Here is a 23,241-nt window from a genome sequence, read left to right as displayed (position 1 = left end):
ATAGACTTATTGATCTCTCTGATCAGGAACAAAGGGATGACCCGTCACCCGTCTGACACTCAGTAAGTCACACAGGCTTGCTTTGAGTATCCAACTGAAACCAGGCAGGTTCCCACTGCTCTCCCTGAAATCCGCTACACAAACGGCTCATTAAATGGAATTTTGTTTTGACAAATTGTATTTTATATTGCTCAGAAAAGTTGCTGTGTGAACTTGTTTAAAGGAGTGAGGCGTGCCTCGGAGGTTCCCTGCCACGGAGCCTTTAACAGATTGATTTAGCGTGCCAGACTGCTGGGATTCTGGCATCGGTTATAATGGTTAAAAGTCTGGAAAAGAGCCATCATTCATCTTATAAGTTACACCTTCTGTCTTATTATCACATGCTGTGAAAAAGATCTCCTGAGCTGCTGCTATGATGGGTGGTTTTTTCAGAACTTGGTTCGTATGATCACGGAAAACCTTGGAAAAGTATTTAATTTGAAAATAACAATTCCCAGACATTTTTAGAAAAGTCATGTAAATTTGCTAACACTGTTATTACCCGTAGCCTATAAAAGAGTAAATTCTGTTGGTTTCGGTTCAGGTCAAAGGAGAAACATGTTTGGTTAGATCATGTGTGCTAAATGTAATTATTCATGTATAGCCAGAGAATGTATGGTCATGAAAATGTGCTTCAAAAAGACAAATGTCTTGGAAAAGTATTGGCATTTTAAGGCATGAAAACAGGCGTGGTTGTCAGAAACAAACTCAGGTGAGAAGGAATAAGTGCTGATATTTACACATCTGGTATCTTTCAGGGGATAAAATCTCAATCAAAACACTCGAGGTTCGAGTTTCTTAAATCTTTAACCCATTGGAAAATACAAAACAAATATTAGAAGACAAACATTCAGTATGACGTTAAACATATATGTCACTTCTATCTACCATGAATCAACATTGGATGTATTCCCTTTATTGCACACAACTCATAACCGTCGCTATGAAACGTTCAGATCCTTCAAACCTGTTTTTCAACCAGGTTCACTGCTGCTATGAGGAATTAGTTTCCCACAACACTCCAGTCACACAGAACATGCCAATAGTATCATCTTGTTTTGGCACATCTACTCATCAACACAGTCGACAAACAGGAAACAGTCTGGTTTCAGTTCCCGGTCCATGAGTTTAACTTTCACAGAACCTGCAGACAAACAAGTTCATATGTTGTGTTCAGAGTTCGTCTGTAAACAATCTTTTCTAGTGGTTTTAGTACAACAGGATGAGATACAAACGTGACAATACATTTGAGTTATTTCAGGAAGCTCCATGTGAGACTGATGGAAGAAAAAGTTTCAGTGATCCAAAAACGTCAGCAGTAAAGATCAGGTTGAGTGGAACAGACTCCACGGTTCTCCTCTGCACCTGAATGCACCTGCAGGTCCTGCTGTGTTAGAAGTCCGTAACCCCGAAGCAGAAGTGGTGTCTGAGCAACAATGTGCATTGATCCAGAGCAGGTTCTATCAGGAGCTGGTTCATCTTCATTTTCTCTACTATTCACCTTAAGCACGTGGTCAGTGTGGGAATGTTGAGCGTTTACTTCCATTCAGAGAACTATTTCCCAACTCAGTGGCATTTCTAGAACAAACTGGATAGAAAACAATAAAAAAAAAGTGGAAAATACAATTATTTGTGCTTGAAGCCCTTGCTTGTGTTGATGACATGATATTCTGAGGATTTCATTTACCTGCTAGTATAATTTATGTATATTGTAATTCAACGTACAAAAATGTCTGGCCCTAATGTCGTATAAAGAATCAACCGGAATAGGAATGTCTTGATTAAAAACATGTAACCTAAATCAGAGGTTACCAAAACCAACACCAACTAATTAATATACTCCGTTTCATACCAAAGAAAACCAACTGTGGGTGTGATCACGCCCATAATGCCCATAATGCCCTCTGTCTCGCTCCCTCTTGTTGTCAGCCTTTACTTCTCCAAACTGGGAACGTTCTCGGAGACGGTCGTGACGTTCGTGTCTTTGGTCCTGTACGTGGCTCGTTCCTCGGCCTCCAGGCGTCGGTATGGCGTGTGGAAGAAGATCACGAAGCAGCATGTGAAGAAAGTCAACAGTCCCGCCATCACCAGCATCGGCACTGTGGGCGCGGGATGTCCACAGTTAAATACAACTCAGATACATTAAAAAAAGAGTTAGTGTTCATGAAATGCAGTAAATATTGCTGCTTCATTACATCTTCCTGTAGCAGGACCTTGACTATTTTTATGTCATCTACTTATCGTATGATATGTATTTATTTATATAGTACCTTTATATATGTTTCACATTCCAAATGTATATTCTTAATAATTAAAAGGAGTTCTTTTAAAGGGTGTACTTGCCTTTAAATTATAATTATATAAGTGGCCTGAAATGGTCTAAAAATGACAATTATATTGTTCATCGGGATGATTTCTTGGACCATAAATCATCCTGTGACCTACCTCTCCAGCTCAGCACTACATCCTCACAGGTTGCCAGAGGAGACTCTGTGAGGCGTTTGGTTAAAGCCTGAAGGAGGATGATGTAGATAACAGACTGGATCTGTCTGGAAAAGATCACAACAAACAGTCGTGATTAAAGGTTGAGTAGGTGATTCTATTCAGAAACACTTTCTGTTATATTACTTGAAATCCTCGTAACATACCGACAGCAATGAAACATTAAATGCTCTGATATAAAACAATTTAAAAAATGTCATCTGTGGCCGTGGCAACACTGTAAAACCCCGTCCAATCAAAACAGTTGGGCTGGAGAAGATAATTGGACGGCCTGCCTGTCTGTCAATGCTAACTTCCTGGTTGCACTCTGCCGAGCTCGAGCAGAGTTTAGTGTTCTGGGGGAACGGCTTTGAGGTCTGAACGAAGGGGGCGGGGCTTTTTAGTTTTTTTGCCTACTCTGCCTTTAATATGTATTTAAAAAGTATAACCATTAAGTCCAGGAACTGATCAGAGTATGAAAACAGGATTTTAAAAATATTATCTGTGACACAAACAGCATCAAATCCCTTTGAGTTTTTATACTGTGGTAATATTAACAGCTTGCATTTTCTATCAATTTTCACTTTTACTTTCCGTGCTGAAAAAAAAACAGCATTTAACTGCAAATGACTGATTTTCTTCAAAAGTGTATTGTACTTATACAGACATGCAGGGATCACATCTGGGTAGAAATATGTTTATACTCCACATTATTTTAATAACAATCTGCCTCAGTGCTATACTGTGTAGACAACAGACAGTAGTACCCCGATACGAAGACGAGTCCGGCTGATGTGGCTTCTCCAACGGGGTATGAACACTCCACCGAGAGCTCCACGCACACCGGGTATATGGAGAACCCGAAAAAGCCCAGAAGAGATGAGGCCACGGCCACGGCGGCTTTCTGCTGCGGCAACTGAGACACCTGAGAGGAGGAGAGGGCAGGAAAACATTAGTTATGTTTTATTCATAATATTAATGTCATAGAACAAACAAGTGTCCATATGGCTGCTCAGTATTACTGATCCAGATTTACTCCTGTTCATCAAAGCATTTCCATCCGGGTTTTATTTTTTGTTACTCTCCTGGAAACGTGAGGTGCTTTTGGGTAAAGTGTCCTTTTAACGTTCTTAAATACGGAACGCTTAATTTATTAGCCACGAAAACATAGTTAACGTTGAGATTTAATGCAACCTTTTTGTTTATTGTAATATGATGCACATCCCCCCTATTGTGCGGGTCGAGACTACACTCTGGAGCTATAGACTACTCCTGTCTCGTGTCCTCACCACTGCGAAGGCGATGCATGAAAGAGCCGTGAAGCTCATGTTGATCTTTGTGGCTTCGATGAACTTCTTGGTCTTGTCGACGTAGAGGCCGAGAGCAGCGGCTCCCACGATGCCAAACACGATGAAGAGAGCGCCACATATACCAGCGAAGTTCTGTAGCAATGAAATGTTATAGGTTTACTATCTAAGTCTGCATCCAGTATGTGAGAGACCAGTTTGTTACCTTGTTACATCAGCTTCTTAAGATCATTGCTGTACTGTCAATACCTATATTTGTGCATTTATTAAGTCAATCATCAATTTATTTCATCTTTATTCCCGATTTCCCCAGTTGCTCACATATTTCCCCATGAAATCCGTGTGATGTCTCATCCTCCTGGTGTACTTACGTCAGTGTATCCTTGCACACAGAGGATCTGTTCCAGCAACGTGGTGATGCAGGTGAAAACAGCGATGCCCGAACCGAAGCACAGCAGCAGGATGAGGTAGGCTTTGTTTGTCATTAACTACAGAGGAAACAAACACAAGGACGTGGAAGAAAAACCTCATGGCAAAATAAGGTCACTGTAGCAACAGCATCCAACAAGGCCACCTGAATATCAGCATGCACAGGACAGAAATAAAATAAGTAAATCAAGTGATAAAACTGTGAAATAATAAAAGTAGAATGCAAGGGTGGGTAGTATATATTACAAATTCACTATTAAATTCACTGAAACTATGCTACATACAGTACAAATGTAATGGTATCAAAGCAGTAACCTTTTATGTGGATGTCCAATCAGCGTTGATGGTAAATGCAGTCAATTGATCCCTCAGTGCACGCTATATTGGACCAGGAAGCTGAGTTTGCGGCTGCACCCAGCACCGTCATTTAAAGTGACGTTGACATAGTTGGAGGAGAGGAAGAACTACAGGCTGTTCAGCTTCTATTCTCAGCCTTTGGATAGACTAGTGTAGCTGCGTTTCCATCACTCAAGATATGAGTGCACAGGAAGTTATGGATGAGGATACATTTCACAGTGTTTTCAGCTGTATGTATTTGAGCCAGAATATACGGTCAAAGAAAAGCAGCAGAGAGAGGCCAAGGCTGCATAAGCCATGCAAGAGGACACGGCCAGTGAGGGCTTCAGAAGCATGCGCATTGCATTCTGGTACATGTAGGCTCCACAAGCAAGAGAACACAGCTTTCCAAGTTAATACATCATCATCTGAGGAATGTATTGCTTCAATGTACTGTATTTACCATCAGAACTGGCAGGACATCCACACAAGAAGGTGGTAAACATTCTCCTTAACTTAAGGAAGCTTCACTGCTCTTAGTAAAGCACTGCTTCAAACACCACTAGAAATATGGTTGCAATCAATGTTGCTGAAGAAGAGTGTGCATACACAGCGGGTTTTCTCTGATAAATAAATATGTTTTGCCTGATTACACTGTTCACTTGTGATTCTTCCCCCGGTTTTGTCACTGTGATCCCAGATTGCAGCGTTCAACTTGATTCAGACCTGCCCGATGCAGAGTCAAGTGTGATTCTCAGTTGGTGATTTGACCAGCATGTTTCTCTTTTCTACCCTCCTTGTATCCTCACCAGTTTGATCCCCTGGAAGAACGGCTCGGAGGCGGAGGACTCGGCACTGGCTGACGGCGGCGTGGGGGGTGAGCTGCTCCGTATCCCCACTGTTGCTAGGAAACAGATGAAGCATGCCGGGACGGCATAGGCAAGCAGCTAGTGGAGGGATGAAACGCACATAATGTGATGATAAATGGATGTTAGCACCTGAAATTAAAGTCAATTTATCATCATTAGCAGGTGAGGTGCCACAGAGCCATAGAGTTCAGCGGCTGCAGTTCTCTCTAATCCCACAATGCCCTCTGGGAATCCTCTGATTCTAGGCCAACTGATGTCTTTTTTGCTGTTGACAGTTTTGCCAGTACTGGATGGCTCCTCGTCGTGAAGATAGATAGTGACAGGAAACAAGCGGGAGAAAGGGGTTTATATGCCACAAAGGCCCCCAGGTAGATTTAATCCAGGGTTATTGCTTTTGCATATTTACAAATCCATTAGACATGTAGCAACATTAGCATTCATTTGAATGTAAATCCAACATCCCCTCTCATTTTAGCTCTGGTTTGGTCTCCCCCAACTCCTGAGAAAAGGGCTTGTCAAGCGGTTTGAAATGTTCTACTGAAGCTACTGATCAGCATCACAACACTAAAAGTGAAACCTGACCAGACTCAGTGGATTGGAAGACGTTCTCTTGGTTCAGCTCACCAGCTGTGGGATCTGTGCAGATGTTTCAGCTACCATAGGAGAGATGATGCTGGCGAGCAGGATGCCAACGGGGTTAGCTGAGGAGGGAAAAGAGAAGTGTTACTCCGGTTTCTGTCCGTTAAGAATCAATGATTTTCCTTGTTTCAGTCGTCCCAGTTCTCATCTGTAAGTCGATCATTTCAAGAACATCTATCTTCCGTGCCTTTTTTCAGAGTGGAACTGGTTGGTACTAGCTGATGTAAGCATGCATATATTTGGTTTTCCAGGAAGAAAAAGACAGCAGAACTGAAAGAAAGTGATTCATCATTTTTTCGGTCATCTATTGTTAAATAGGTGCACAATATTTTCCCAAATTAAAGTAGAAGTATTATCGAGAAGATTCTTCTTTTCCCCGATGAGAACATAATAATATAACAGGACTCCAGACTGACTTCTACCACTAGAAGCACTGGTGCTTCCTACTGGAAATTTTAAGAGCACCAGCACAACATTCAAATCATCGACACATTTATACACAATTATACACAATGATATATTGTGCAGCTGAACCTTATGGACTACTCCTATAAAACTACTATCATGTAAACTGATCGAACTGTGATGTGTTTGAATTCAAAATTGAATTCATATTCATCTTGCTCTCCGTCTCTCCTCCACACTGCTTGACTGCGTGCTGAGCAGACTGGGGCTGTGTGAGTCTCCATACTGATCTGTTGTGGGCACAAACCCTGCTACAGGAGCTACATCCATTATGAATAAAAGGATGTCTGCCATCGTATCAATCATCGTATCAATCAGAAAAGAGTGCGTTTCATAGGCTATAACAGTGAGTCTTGTTTTGGGATTGCTTGTGAAAGCCCTAGTTTCCACGTTGCACATGCAAAATCAATCTGCAAACCGTAAGCATGTAATGAAAGCAATTAGTGCCACGCACCCCTCCCTCCTGGTGTTTCACGTGATATACCATGATGATTTGAATAAATAATTTGGCTGATGCGTTGCTCTGTTTTTAAAGTATGTGTGATTAACACCCAGAGAAACACCTGGGTGTTGTGTGACTGCATTAGTATAGAATAATAGTGAAGCCGTGGCAGCCGTCTGAGCTAATGCACACGCAGCTCTCCGTAATAATGAGGCACTTACACATAGAGGAAATCATGTTCGCTGTGACACGCTGGTGGTCGGGGAACCAGAGAGCTGCCAGCTTGGCGGGGGTGAAAATGATGAGGGGCTGAGCCAGGGCACCAAGGGTCTGGCCCAGCATCGCTGCAGGGTACGCCGCCTCAAATCCCACGCCCAAGCGTTGCTGTGTCCCGAGGAAGCGCAGCATGGCCCCGAACATGTTCAGCCAGGCTCCCAGAATCAGCTGCAAACTCAAAGACAAAGTCAATGAGTTAATTCCTGTAAGATTGTGCTCTTCTCTTGTCCTTCTTTCCTCGGATCCTTGGTTTAAGATTCTGAGTGCTTTGTCTCTGTCAGTTTGTTCATGGTGGCTCTCACTCGTGTTTTCTACAGTTATTCAACTCTTCACTCTAAACAACATATGTACTGTATAGCACCCCATCCTTCCCCGCAGCAGATGACTTTCCCAGGAAAGAGCTTTTAGACTCCAAGTGTTTACATCAAATGGAAAAAGCTCTTACAAAGTCTGAGTCACTTCAATTAAACAATTAAACACTTATTCTTCCACCAACCACAACACCATATTCCCAATCAAATCAAATTCAACAATTTAAAGTTAACTTTTGATATTTGACAGTGATGTTTCCTAATATTTATCACAGTGTTCCCCCTGTTGTTGTACAGGCATGAGTCCATGGACGAGGCCAGAGACAGTAGTGTCTCTTAACGGGTCTTAACGGCTTAAGTCGTTTGAATCAGTGAAATGAAAATGTCGTTGTCTGCAGCCTCTCGGTTACAAACAGGCTCGGTGGTGAACTTAAGTGGAGAGCTTCTGATGGATTTGATGGTTTCCTGTTTTTAGCTGAGCAAGACTGGAGACTATTCAGTTAAAAACACATCAGCGATGCAGGTTTGCCCTCATTGTTCTCTGTGAAATTAGCTGGAAGTGATGTTATGTTAGCCCAGTATGCTTTATGAGTTACACCAGACTCTGTTTACAACATAGCTATTTAAATGCTACATTGCTTGTCAGTAACCGGTCATATGGTAATTCCACGGGCAATCTGGCCTTGTGTGCGCTGATTCATTTGGCATGCAGTTAACAGACCAGTCATAAATGTGTTTCAATGAAAACTCAGCCCCTGGCAGAAGTTTGCTCCGGGTGTTCTTCACCACGGTTTTGGTAGAAGGCAATAACAAGACTAACAAAGGAACCAGCTTTAAAAGTGCCATTTTTTCTATTTAATTATGTCCTATGCACTGGAGTGGTTCATGTGGATTTCAAAACTGCTTCATATTTAAATCAACTTTAAAGTGTGTAATTTCAGACCAGATTTGGTGCGGTGTAATTGTCCCCCCCGGCCCTTGTGTGCAATGTTAAAATGAATACAGGGAAAGCAGTGAGAGAACATTTCTGTGAAAATGACACCGGTTCTAGTATTACAAACAGATTTTACAAAAATGTATAATGTTCATCTAATGTATGCTGTTTCTGTCCTAATATGTTGTCACTGTATTTATCTCATATAAATAATTTCACGATTAAAGTCAAATACTGGTGTTTTGTGCATTCACAATGCTCAAACAATAAACTGTGTGCACTGGTCATCACCATGTAGACAATGTTTCCTTTTCCATAAAACCTCCTTGCCAGTTTCACATCTTCACATAAAAGAATATTAGTTTTGGTTCCATTTCCAACCCTTTTTCTCTGCATCCATCTGAGGCCTTTCAGCAGACACAAACGATCTTTGAGACTATGAATATCTTTTGATCCTGGACCTGGAGTGTTTCTCCACACTCCTTAAATAATTTGCCACCTAGTTAAAGCTTGTCGTCATAAAATAAAACCCCAGATCCCACAGTTTGAATTGGCTCACACTGAAACGGAGATGTCCCCATTAACACAAGACACAGTCGAGTAGCAACTCATTCCAATACGCAGGTCCGTTATACTGAATCAAGCAAAGCACTTGTAGCGCCCCCTGTGGCGTTGTGAGGTTCATACCGTGGTCCGCAGCCCGATCGTGTCCAGCATCCATGTGGTCACAAAGCTGAGCGGGATGGCCACCACCATGTAGACCACTGACAACCAGTTGATTTCCTCCAGGCTGACTTTCAAATACTGGGCAGACTGGTCCGCTACTGGTGCAAACGTCAGCCATATCTGGGAAAACACATGGAGGGATTTGTTCAGAAATGTGGTCTGTAATTGGAACAGAGATATAATAATAATAATAATAATACATTTTATTTCATAGGCGCCTTTCTGTCACTCAAGGTCACCTTACAGTAAATAAAAGACAATGTACAGTACACAATAGAATAAAATAAAAATGAAGTAATAAAATAAAATAAAATAAAAAGAAGCCACAAAAGTACACAAGAGTAAAGTAAAGTATGGACAGGAAGCTCGGTTAGAGGGAAAAGGCAATCTTAAACAGGTGTGTTTTGAGTCGGGACTTGAAATGTGAAAATGTACTGATGTTCCTTATTTCGGGTGGCAGAGAATTCCAGAGCCGGGGAGCAGAGCGGCTGAAAGCTCTGCTCCCCATGGTGGTAAGACGGACTGGGGGGACAGTCAGCAGAATGGAGGAGGATGAACGGAGTGTGCGAGAGGGGATGGCAATATGGAGAAGATTGGAAAGATATGGGGGGGGCAAGATTGTGAATGGCTTTGAATGTTAACAGGAGGATTTTGTAGTCAATGCGGGACTTGACTGGGAGCCAGCTGCTGTAGGACGGGAGTGATGTGGTGGATGGAGGGGGTTCTGGTAATGACACGGGCAGCTGAATTCTGGACCAGTTGAAGTTTGTGCAGGGATTTATGGGTGAGACCGGAGAGGAGGGAGTTGCAGTAATCCAGGCGGGAAGTGATGAGACTATGGACAAGGATAGCAGTGGTGTGGGGAGTAAGGGAGGGGCGGAGGCGGTTGATGTTGCGTAGGTGAAAGTAAGCAGACCGGGTGATGTTATTGATGTGAGATTGGAGAGTGTGCTGTCGAGGATGACACCCAGACTCTTAACCTGTGGGGAGGGGGAAACGGAGCAGTTGTCAATGGTGAGGGGGAAGTTGTTGGTTTTGGAGAGTATTGATTGTGTGCCAACGAGAAGAATCTCAGTTTTGTCAGAGTTGAGTTTTAGTAGATTTGAAGTGAACCAGGATTTTATTTCAGTTAAGCAGTCAGTAAGGGAGGAGGGCGGCAGGTTGGAAGTGGGCTTGCTGGCGAAGTAGAGCTGGGTGTCATCCGCATAGCAGTGAAAAGTGATGTTATGTTTACGGAAGATATTGCCAAGGGGGAGGAGATAAATGATAAAGAGGAGGGGCCCCAGGACAGAGCCTTGAGGCACACCTGAGGTGACAGGGGAAGGTTGGGATGTGAAGGTTTTTAGCTGGATGAACTGAGTGCGGCAGGAGAGATATGACTTGAACCAGTTTAGAGGAGTATGAGTGATGCCGAGGGAGGATAGTCTCTTGAGGAGGGTGGTGTGACAGATGGTATCGAAGGCTGCACTGAGGTCGAGGAGGATGAGAATGGAGAGTAAACCAGAATCAGCTGCCATGAGGAGGTCGTTGGTTATTTTAATGAGTGCAGTCTCTGTGCTATGGAGAGGGCGGAAACCAGACTGGAACTGTTCGTACAGGTTGTTGTTGGATAAATGAGAATGGAGTTGAATTGCTACTGTTTTTTCAAGAATCTTGGAAATGAAGGGGAGATTAGAAATTGGACGGAGGTTATTGAAGTTTGTGGGATCTGCACCAGGTTTTTTCAGAATTGGGGTAATTGCAGCAGTCTTGAATGATGTAGGAACAGTTCCAGTGGAGAGAGAAGAGTGGATAATGGCGGAGATGAGAGGGACCAGGGGAGGAAGGCAGGCTTTGACCAGAACTGTGGGGAGAGGGTCGAGCTGACAGGTGGATGGCTTGGACTTGCGGATAAGATCTGAAATTTCTGGGGTGGTGGGGAGCTGGAAGGAGGAGAAAGAGTGGGTAGGAGGAGGAAGTTCAGCTACAACGTTGAGGGTGGTTTGTGAGCTGAGATGTTGGTGAATCATCTGGATTTTCTGACTGAGGAATGACATGATGGAGTTACAGAAAGCAGTTGAACAGAGGTGAGATGGTAGAGATTCCGGGGCTTGGGTGACATTCTTGAGCAGTGAGAACAGTGATTTGGCGTTACCTTTGTTGGAAGAGATTATGCCAGTGTAATAATTTGATTTGGTTTGGGTAATGCAGTTCTTGTAATGTAACATGTGATTTTTGTAATTGTCTTTGTGAATATGAAGTCCAGTTTTCCTGTATAGCCGCTCGAGTTGTCGTCCTTTAGTTTTGATGAGTCGAAGTTCGGGGGTAAACCAGGGAGCGGAAAGGGAGAAGGAGACAGATCTGGTTTTTAGCGGGGGAGTTGAGAATGTGTTGAAGTCCAGTGTTGTAGTGTGAAACCAGCTGTTCAAGGGAGACTGAGTTGTGAGTGGCCATGAGGGAGTCGATGCTGGAGGAGAGGGAATCTAAGCTAATGTCCTTAATGTTGCGAAAAGAAATGAGACGGCGGAGCTTGGTGGTGGAGAGAGGGAGTTTAACATTAAATGAAAGGAGGAAATGGTCAGATATGGGGAGTTCGACTGCAGTTAGGTCAGAAGGGGGAACACCAGAGCAGCAGATTAAATCCAGAATGTGACCCTTCGAGTGAGTGGGGGTATCGGTGTGCTGATGAAATCCAAAACTGTCGAGGCAGGAAGTAAAGTCTTTTGTGAGTGGGTTGTTGGTATTGTCCATGTGAATGTTAAAATCTCCCAGTACTATGTTGTTAGGTGAAAGTGTGGATAGGTGGGTGAGCAGAGCAGCAAAGTCATGTAGAAAGTCATTATGACAATTACATATTGATTATTATTATTTGGGAATGCAGCTTTGGATAATAAATACTTTTATGCTCTTTCTTAATACACACATGAGCATCCTGCCTCAAACGCCTATAAGAAATGAGAAATGTATGAAGATAAGGGTATTACAAGAAGAAAAACAACGATGACAATTTAGCTAGCTGTCAGATCTGTCTATGCTTCAAATACCGTAAGATCAGTATGAATATTACTTGTATTTAAATAAAGCTATTGAATAACATATCAATTACAAATTATTAATTTGAGCTAACTCCAAGACAGTTAACAGCAAGTTGATGAAAAAACAGTTTAATAATGCTTTCATTATAGAAAAAAGGAATAGAAATGACCAGGAACAAATTGGTACTTAAAGACTTCAAAAAGGTCAGTCACCACTTGCTTTCTTCTCTTGTTGACCACGCCGGTAAATCTGATTGAATTACACTTTGGTGCTCATGGTTTCCCTAAAATTAACTGAAGAGTGAAATGTGGAGAATCTAACCGATCTAGCGAGGTAAGCATGTCCATATTGACCGAAGTTAGCCTGCATACAATTGAGATAACGTCAACAAATTTAAATTTAAGTTTTATAATATAAATAGTCAGTCAAAACTGAAAATGTGGAATACATCGGTATACAGTAAATCCTTCCTAAAAATGATGTTTCCCTGAAACCAAACCAGACAGGATACAAGCCTGATTAACAGCCTTGTGTAAAGCTGCAGAGTAAAGGTTTGAGACAACCCAGGCCATTATTTAAAAATGTCAACTCAGACAAATGGGAAGGTACGTCTTAGAATGCCAACACAGACATTTCTGTGTTTGCTCTTAGTTCAGCGCTGCAAGCTGATTTTTGCCACAGATGATAATTTAATTGATAAAATGTATTTATCACAGCAGCAAATCTATGTATCTATGCAGCAAATAAAACAACAGTTTTATTTGCTCATATTGTTGAATTTGTTGTTTTAAAAAAGTCGTAGTGAAAGGATTCCTACAGTCTTTTATTCATGTACAGTTACATTAAGATTCCTGATATTGATGATGCTAATATGTGATATTACATAAGAGCTGATTGGATTGTAAAACTTCAAGGTTAACTGGCAACACATCCCATTTAGTTTTATCTTTTTTTTTCCCCAAACAGTTTTATTTCAGTAACCAGAAGTATCTTGCAGTCGTCATGTGACCTGGGCACAAAGAGGAAGACACAAGACTTGCTTAGCACATGACACTACTTAGTATAGACTCCGTCCTGCCATTGAAGGTTCACAGGATATCTCCGTTCTGCTGGACAAATGGTTGAAAGGGACAATCCCCTCATGAAAAGCTGCTGACAACGTGAAAGGAAACTCCATACTTAACACTTCCACTTCACTACATTTTGAGGGAACTTCACAGATATTGTTACTACTTTTCAGATCTAATATATAAAATAACAGATTTTCTTCCTTTGTGATACAGTGATGGCGTTTGGGATGTGCAGTGCCACAGCAGTGCCACGGCTACTTTCCAGTGAACACTGTATTTTCCGTTGTAACTAACTTTAGTGCAGACTTAGACGACCTTATTGTGTACACCACAATGTGCAAAGAGCCTGTGTTAATGTTAGAGCAAGCTTCACTCACCCTAAACCTCGCTGTGTGTGTCAAAGCCACTGTCACTTATCTGGGAAGACAGGCGGGCCGGGTGCCCCCCCACAGGGGCCAAAGTCTCTGCTTCGGCAAACTTTCCCGCCCCCACCACCAGAAGGGGAACTGCATCGTTTCCTCAGCAGGGCCACAGGCTCTCTGGTCTGCACCCAGTTGACGTGCCCCTCCTGACTGACTGTCTTTCTTATAAATGTGTACAAGACACAAGTCAACACTTCTGGGCCAGGTTAGTTTTCAAACTACAGGAGCCTCTGCAAGGTTTCCCTCATTTTTATTCAATAAATGTCCAAGCTAAATAAGTCATGCTTTCCTTGTGTTCAATGTGTCTTGTATATATAGAGCAAGCAAACATTTAATGGAAATATACATTGTCTGTCTGTTGCGCCTCTGACCGAAGCTGACTGCACCAATATGCCATCATAGGTGGTTACCACCGGGTCTGGAAGAGATTCTGGGGAAACTTTGCATCTGGTTTTACATTACATCTTTTTCCCTCAATGGTCCGGGTCGTTACAGTGGCTACAGTTACTGAAGTAAAATACCTTAATACTTCTTCTACCAGGGGGGGTTCGTTCATAATAAATAAATCTAGGGAGGATTTAGGTGTAAATTGGTTTCAATCAAAGAAAACATTATTAAACTTAACTAAAACCGAGACTTAAGTTAAAATAAAGAACACACTTCTAGGAGCCTAAATAAAAAAAAAATGAAAAAAATCATACTGCTTAACACTGAACTGTTAAAAAAAAAGGCAAATTGTGCAGCAATCATATGGTCCAAAAGCCAGTTTTAGGCCAACTATAATTCTGTAAGTTAAGCTAAAGCCTTTTGACAGTATGCAACTATAAATCACAAAGCTACGCAGTATCATGTTTGCAAGTGCCTTAGCTCACTATCTTAGCTTGCAAACACATTTTTTCATCATTTTAACTATTATTATAGTTATCAACTGCAACCTGGTAGACAGAGGGTGCTAAAAAAATCCCTTTCCGTGCTGAAATCCAATGTTTTAAGCTAGCCACAGGTATTTTGTTAGCTTTTCAGCTCCTGGTTTCATATTGTGGCGCCGATTGCTTTCCACCCTGGTGGGCGTGGTGCTGTCAGAGTATAACACGTGGTTCTCGGTCTCTAAACAGTAACCGTGTTACTGCAGTGCAAGTAAACTCGTTCAAATGACTGCAATAATCACAACATCCAGGTCACACACAGCAACCACAAACAAGGCCAAGAACACTGACATTAACCTGCTTCTTAGAAAAGACAAGGCATTCTGATCCCCAGTCAGAAAAACGATGGAACGCTCCTACAAAATTGTATTTAGGGGAAATGCAGCATGTAGGGTTAATACACAGTGACTGAATTAATCTGACCTGTAAACCAAACACTGAGACCACAAAAGCAGCACCAGTTCAACTCTCTGTTTGGTGGACAATACAGAAAACCTAATTTATGCAGCTGAGTTAACATAAGCTGGTCAGCTGAATTGAACACACAATGCCAGTCCTGTCTCCTACAGGGTGAAGCGCTTGGGATTTTACATTTTCACACATTCCTCCTTTTCTGATTCTGGAGAGCGGTTTCTGTTTGCAGAGGAAAGGGCCACCTGACGAAAAAGCCCGTTTGTAAGACCCGTCTGCTTTTTACCAAACTGTAGTGCATCTCAACTCGCAACCTCACAACCATCACCACCACGTTAATAGTTTCCCCTGGTGGAGTTTCATATTGCACTGAAACTACAATGTGTCATGCAGAAGCTGCAGACACCTCCAACAACTTCAAATGGTTTACAACCACAGCCTAAGGAAACGCACGTTACTTCAATTCAAATGAACACAACATGCATTTATTTTGCCATAACATTTCCAGTTTCACTGTCTTCCCTTTTATATAATCTAAATATCAAATGTGAAAGTGCTTAGAATGTCATTTGAATTACACTTATTATATATAAACCAGTTATTATTGTGATCAATGTTTTTGCAACAAATGGTCAATATTAAAGCATTTTGATACAAATATGTTGGCCAGTCATACTGTATATTGTCTACTAAAACTAACGAGAAAAGTAATTCCCATGGAAGGTGAAGGTGGAGCCGTTATTGCGGGAACAAGTGGCGTTTCAGCACACTTGGTTTATTACCTCACAGTCAGGAATATAAAAATATTGTTCTACAAAACCCTTTTTTTCTATTTAACAAAATAAAGATGCAGCCAAACTTCTCAAATACATCTGTGTTTATTGTTACAAAACAACAACACAATAACTTTGCCCAAATAAAAGTCAAACATTTGCTTAATAATTCAAATTAGGAATAGTTTCATCAAAACATGACATCCTATTCCAGCTTTTATTATTTTTCTGTCGTATTTTTTTAATACTCACTGCGACCTGAATGGGAAGTAAAGCTAACTTGGTGTTTCTCCCCCTCGAGGGTTTTATCTTTATTTATCCGGTGTTTCCTGTTCTCTGGTGTTCAGTTTCACACATTTTTCCGCATGGCCATAAATGAACACGAACATACACGGTTCTCTAAATGAATGCAAAATCAATTTACAAGACAACAACCAAAAGCTGACCTGGACCCCCAATAGGGTTACCACTGATGTCTAGCTGTTACTTGACACATTGTGAATGACTCTGTCCACCAGCTGAGCGTCCTTTGTGAGGAGGAAACAATAGCTCCCACAGAGAGGACGAGTCCCACGGGAGCTGGAACCAGGTGAGAGAGGGCTCGGTTTGACTGGGACAGGCACGCTTGTCTCCAGGCACACTCTGCCTTTCATTGATAACGCCCCCAGGGAATTTCAGCAAGCTCCAGCAAACATGAGGAGGCATCACATGTCATCTAACCCCATGTTCAGAACCACCTCTGCTATTTAACTCGAGGAAAAGCTCAAAGAATTTCACATATTTGATGAAGGACAACAAGCCTTCAATTAAAGGAAAGCTATATATATATATATATATATATATATATATATATATATATATATATATAGAAATGTTAAACTGTAAATGCCCCCAGACATGCCCCCTTTAAAATGTCTTTTTTTTTCTCCTCAGCATTTGTTATGTTTCTGTATGAACCGGGATGCTGGTGGACTAGAGCATAATGTCCGGTGTGGCTTGATTATTTGAATAGTAATGAGAAGAAACTTGTGCTTTGCTGAGTGTTTTTGCATGTTCAGCCTATTGGAATAATCCTACATATTTGCTTGGACTTTAAGTACGGTTTTTATTTGCAACCAATTCTTTTTTTGGGGGGGGGCATTTAACAATGTCTGTGATGGAAGCTGTGAGTTTTTGAGGTAAACAAAGGTTACTGCATATTGACCCAAAGTAGCTACAACGTTGGTATCTGCTATGAAAGCCAATGTCATCGACCAGTGAACTCCGGGGAACACGAGCTGCATTTACGTCCCGCGTTAGCTTTGTTAGGTCAGGTGACATGAACCAAAACGTTACACACGAGGTACCGGTAACTCACCGTTGCATTGGAGCAGTTTAACAGACAAACCACCAGCAGGATTAACCACCTCCTCTTATAAACTTTAAAGAACAAAAGTTTCTCCAGTTCAGTGTTCGGTGTCCTCGGGACATCAGCGGTAACCGTCTGAACCGCGGTGATGGAGGCTTCGTCGCCATTCTCCATTAGTATTTACGGTGTTGACAAGTTTACCGGTTTAGCGAGTAACGTTGCCGTAGCTAACGTTAGCAGCGTTAGCTAACACTGTACAGATATACGAGGCATGTAGCTTTAACGTCTGCTGGCTGTCATTGGATCGATAAAACCAAAAGCCCCAGTGAAAGTCCTTTAAAAGACAAGCTGTTAATCCATTATGTAGTCTTGTGATGGGTTATGAAGTCATTATATTCCACAAATTGTCGCCGGGGTGCAGTTTGACTGCCCGGAGAAGTCGACAAACACACCCCTTCATGGTTCAGGAGGAGCGCCGCCGGGAGTGTCGTCGTACTGTGCCAAAGATCTTCTACTGTAAAGATGAATCACTGTCACTAAAACAAAGGCCCGGAATATACACGTTTATGTTTACAACTATAACACACACACACAAAATGTCAAGGATGACACTATTGAGGCAGACATTAGTGTGTATAAAGTAAAGATACAGGAGGTGGAAGAAATACTCAGTTATAGGCTACTAAAATGAGACATATGCCATTGCCATGGTCTTACTTGTATTTGGGGTTTCTACTATAAAATATTAACATGCCTTGATGTTAAAAAAAACAAACAAACACACAAAACAATATTTTTCCCATGCTGTCTGAGTGAAGATACCTGTAGTCAGTCACTGTCTGAAATGCTTCATTTTAGGCTTCCTCTGGTCTTCACAAATGGTAGTTCTTCAGAGCAAAAAGTACAATATTTTCATCTGAAATGCAGTGAAATAGCACTATAAAGCAGTACCAAATGGAAATGCTAAAGCAAAGTATTTACAAGTATCTCAGTAAGTGTAGCCCTTAAACACTGACCTATAGAGGTCAATATAAAGGCAATTTCTGGTTGTGTTTTTATATCAAACTCAGCTAAAATTAAATAAATAATATACTATAATACAGTACAATTGTAAATTAAAACTCTTCCTAAAGCATTATATCCCAAAGTGAGTAGTGTGTGGTAACTCAGGGATCATAAATTACCAACAGTTATAATTATGCACTCTTGTTTCTGATGAAAAACATCTGCTAAACTGAGCTTAAAGTATGCATCACTGTCGCCTATTTGCACATTTGTACTATCAAGCAATCTTTCTACTGGTTATTTCTTTCTTGTAATTGGTAATAGGAACAGAGTGAGACATCTTCACTTCTTCAATTTCTCTGAGTGCACTGAGCAGAACATGACAACACACTCCTCCCTCTCTTTAACCCCTTTGAGCATCTCATTCACATCTGTGTTTAGTTTTGAAATGAAAGTGATACTAAAAGTGAAATCATCACAATTGAATCATGACACCACTTAATGTTTTCTTATCAAACTGGTCCCTTTTTTGTCTTCTGTATGTTACAGACCATGATATTGACCATATGATAACAAAAAAAAGACACATGGCTTGTCACAAGAACATGAGAGATTTAAATAAGCTCATTAATCACATGATGGATTCCGCATGACTACAATAAAATTACAATAAAATCCTCACATTACTGTTAGCACTGAAATAATAATTTAAAAAAGATGCATAATTTTTTTTTGCAGCCTAATTATTCCTCTTATCAATTCACACTCAATACCGTAAATAACTGAGCAAAAACTGGATTTGAATTATTTTGCAAATATATGAAAGAAAAAACTGAAATCTCACATTAACGGCATTCAGACACTTAAGTACTTGAAGCACTTGAGGCAGCGATTACAGCCTCCAGTTTTCTTGGCTGTTATACGCTTCAAGCTTTGTAATTTGCACACTTAGATTTAGGGATTTTCTGCCATTCTTCTCTGAAGATCCTCTCAAGCTCGGGCAGGTTGGATGGGGACCATCGGTGGACAGACATTTTTCTCCCCAAAGATGTTTAATTATGTTCAAGTCTGTCTCAGCTGAGTCACGTAAGGACATTGACAGAGTTGTCCAACTCCAGCATTGTCCAGCTGGAAGGTGAGCCTTCGCACGAGTCTGCGATCCTGAACCCTCTGGACCAGGTTTTCATTAGAGACATCTGTACACTTTCCTCTGTTGAGCTTTCCCTCGACCCTCCCAGTCCCTGCCAATGAAAAACACTCCCACATGATGTTTCATATTGAGACCAGGCTGTTCAATCTCGGTTTCACCAGACCAGAGAATCTTGTTTCTCACAGCGTGGCAGCCCTTTTAGATGCAAACTGTGTCGTTAAGCTCGAGAACAAGCTGGTTGTTTCCAAACCTCTTTCATTTTAGAAGTATTAAGGACACTGTGTTCTATGAACCTTCAATGCAGCAGAAAGGGATTTTGTAGTCTTCCCAGGTCTGTGCCTCAACACAGCCCTGTCTCTGAGTTCAGTGCAGAAGACTCAGTGTTGCTCTGATATGCATTGTCAGCTGTGAGCCCTTATATAGACAAGTGTGTGTGCCTTTCGAAATCCCGTCCAATCAGTTGAATTTACCACGAAACAGCTTGAAGATGATCAAGAGAAATGGGCGACACTTAGACTTCAAATGTGGCAGCAAGGGTCTGAATACTTGTGTCAATGTGATTTTTCACCTTTTTCTTTTTTTTAATAAATAAATCAATCCTACAGATCCAATAGGGTTTTGTCATTATGAAATTGATGGGCAGAAAATAATGATTAAACTATTTCAGCATGAGTAAGTAGAACTTTCTTTATATAGCACCTTTTTTCACAGCTTTACATCAGCATCAGTACATAAAAGAGAAAACATAAATACTAAGCACATACACAACATCAACAATACACAGAGAGCATCGAGTCAGCAACCAGTCAGCACCCAGATCCACTCTTGACATTATAGAAAATTCAACTTATAGAGTGCAGGACCTTTACATATAAATGAAAGTCTGCCACATTCAAGCGCTTGCCAAACGAGTTCACACAGTAGTGTACTTTCAGTATCTATAGTGATACCCATCATGTGAATGGAAGTTGTGTGTGTGGCCCACTTGCTCCACCATAATGCACAGAGGTCATACAGTGGTTAACAGGCAGCAACCATGATTCTGTAAAGTGAAGCCAGTGGAAGTGCCCTAAATTTGCATTCTCTCAACTGGCCATCAGAGGGCAACTCCTCTGGTTGAAAAATGAAGTCTGATTGCATGGAAGTCTGTGAAAAAATGACCCTACTTCTCACTGTATTTAGTTTATGGTCTAAACCTTTAGTTTCAAGTCTTCTTCAATACAGCCTGATGCTAATTTGGGAAATGGCCCCATTTATAGTAAGGAGGGTATGATTTAGGGCGGGGCTACCTTTTGATTGACAGGTCGCTACAACCACACCGCTACCTCAGCCTCGCTACTTGTCACTACCATGCTTCACTAAGCCTCTGATGACTTGAACATTTAGATGTAAAGTTGACCTTGAACTCTGAATCTAACTTTGTTAACAGCTTCACACCAGAATCCAGATGGATCCAGATCCAGTAAGGTTGCTGCTCAAGGTGCTGCTCTTCTGCTTGTGTTCATCAGATCCAACCGTCGATCCTCTGCAAGAGCACGATTTAAATGCATCAAAAATATTATTATGTTCAGCAACTCGAAGGAGACATTGTTTTTCCAGCATACTTTAGAAATGCAAGGTCATTTGGAAAAAAAACGTTTTTATTTTTTAAGTGGCTGGACAGAGTTGCAGCTGGAGGTGAGGAACATGTTTACAACAGGGCAGGTTGAGTTCAGGTTGGAACTAAAAATATCAAGATGGAAGGACGCCAGACACAGATGAGAAGTTGTCTCTTGTGCATGGTAATGGTGGCAAATACAGTTATTACATTTGGAATAGATCAGAAGAGGTGAAGAGGGGCATACCTGATGCTGTTAATCTTGTTCACAAAAAATATTACAAGTCCTAATCTTCAGTTGAGCAAGCTGTACAAGACGATTGACTGTGTTTGTTAGTGGTGATTAATTCTGAGACGCTGTTCATTCAGTATCCTTTATTTCCTGATTTAGTCAGAAGCTCTGTCATGCGTAGAAAAGGAACATTGTGTGGTCAGATGGCTGCAACATAACAAAATGTGAGGAGAAAAAAGTGAAGGGTCCTGAATACATGCTGAATGTGCTGTAAAGTAAACTTTTAAAGGAAATGCTTACTTTTTTTAAGGTTAACCCCTGAGTTCTCTGTTTGGGAAAAGCAATACAAATATAATTTCATAAACTCTATATTTAGATGGCATTCAGAGATAGTTATTGCTCAAAAGGGTAAATTCAAGATTTTTATAAACAATATAACTAACAAGCTTATCTGATATTGCCAACAGAATTCTAGAGGGAGATATATCGTGAATGCTGAAGCATATTAATACTTGATACACTGAGAGGAAGTCTTTGATGGAGCCGCCTTGACTAATGTCCCCTTTCTATAGGCCCTTTATTGGCTGTTTCACTGCTTGAAAGGGGCATTTTGTAGTCCTAGTTTTAAGTCACTGTAGTCTATGCTTAATAATCACACTTAACTAGAAGCGACTCGTACAGCAGCCTCTTTATACAAAGCTTACCAGCTCTTGGAAACGACTCACACTTAATTAGATTAATGCAATCACAGTCCCGGAATTGGTTTAAATCGAGTTAGTGTACATCCTGCACGACGAATGTAAAGATGCTGTACTGCGGTGAAGAGATACATCTACAGTTGGAGAATAACAAAAACATGGCTGCAGCGTGAGGCTGAGTCATCTGTCGGAGATTTATGAAAGTCAGAGGGTCAGCAGATGTCGGCCTGTGGTTGCGCTAAAAACAGAGGTTTTGGCAAGTGGCTACATATTTCTAGTTAGGAGCATCCAGTGTGCCATATTTCAAGACAATACTTCAACCACATGCGGGCCACCCGCACTCTCATCCTATAACCACACCAAATCTCCACCTAACCCCAACCATCCGTAGCCATTTTCAACTTCATACCCAAACGTAATCATCTCACGGCTCTTATGCCAATTCTGCTGCCGTAGTCCTCACAAATGGAGCACATTAAACCTGTCCTTGAATCTCTGCACTGGCGTCCTGCTGTGTGTCAAGCTTCAAGAGTTCAAGATTAAATGTATTGTCATTGCACAATGAAATACAGCCTGTAGTTCCATGTTTGCTACATGAGAAAAATAAACACACACAAAAACAAACTATATAATACGATGATGGGTGGAGGATGAATTTAGGAGTCTCACAGCCTGAGGAAAGAAGCTGCTCTGAAGTCTCGTGTATCTCCTGCCAGACGGCAGCAGGGTGAACAGGATGTGAAGGGGTAGGTTTTGTATTTTAATAACCTTTGCAGGCACCTCTTATCACCAATATCACTGATGCTCCGTAGATGGGTACCAATGATGCTCTGGTGGTTTGTAGAGTCCTCCTGTCCTGGGCTGTGAACATCCCATGCATGCCACGCTTTCCATTGCTCCTCTGTAAAAGTTACCAACTTGGCTTCTTAAGTTTCCTCAAGAAAAACAGCCATGTTTGAACTTTTTTTCACCGGAATGGAGATGTGTGAGATGTGTGATGATGATCATGTCAAGTTGTTAATGATGCTGATTCCCAGGAACTTTAAACTGTTCACTTGCTCCAGCTCAGCTCCAGTGATCTAGACAGGGGATCAAAGGATCCAATTACTTGGCTATAAAGCACTAAATGGTCTTGGGCCTAAACGCATCTCTAATTTACCTGAATGTTACATTCAGACCCCCTCAGGTTTACTGATTGTTCTTTGGATCAAAACCAAACCAGGTCTGCACGATCTGCCAGCTCTTTTCAATCGACTTTAAACGTTATTGTTCACTGCAGACTTTCTAATAAATGTGATACATAACATAGTTCTAATCTTTTTTTAAATTCAGTCAATATT

At 41.3% G+C, this 23,241-nt stretch overlaps 2 protein-coding genes across 2 annotated transcripts in view; one reads left to right on the top strand and one right to left on the bottom strand.

The window, feature by feature from the left end:
- The window catches only part of srp72 (signal recognition particle 72), a 236,942-nt gene that overhangs the window by 95,332 nt on the left and 118,369 nt on the right, over positions 1-23,241 (top strand). The window lies entirely within an intron of this gene.
- slc49a3 (solute carrier family 49 member 3) lies at positions 755-17,672 on the bottom strand. The gene is made up of 10 exons (XM_084009673.1): positions 17,229-17,672; positions 9,216-9,374; positions 7,229-7,451; positions 6,086-6,162; positions 5,402-5,539; positions 4,199-4,315; positions 3,810-3,962; positions 3,288-3,445; positions 2,485-2,588; positions 755-2,138 (listed from the first exon to the last, which is right to left on the bottom strand). Exons 1-10 carry the CDS (start codon positions 17,391-17,393, stop codon positions 1,972-1,974), a joined length of 1,461 nt encoding a protein of 486 aa, XP_083865799.1. The 5' UTR covers positions 17,394-17,672; the 3' UTR covers positions 755-1,971.

The sequence above is a fragment of the Eutrigla gurnardus genome (assembly GCF_963514095.1).
Source record: "Eutrigla gurnardus genome assembly, chromosome: 5".
Classification (NCBI taxonomy): domain Eukaryota; kingdom Metazoa; phylum Chordata; class Actinopteri; order Perciformes; family Triglidae; genus Eutrigla; species Eutrigla gurnardus.
Note: the sequence above shows the minus strand (reverse complement) of the source record. Positions and strands in the feature narration are given on the sequence as shown.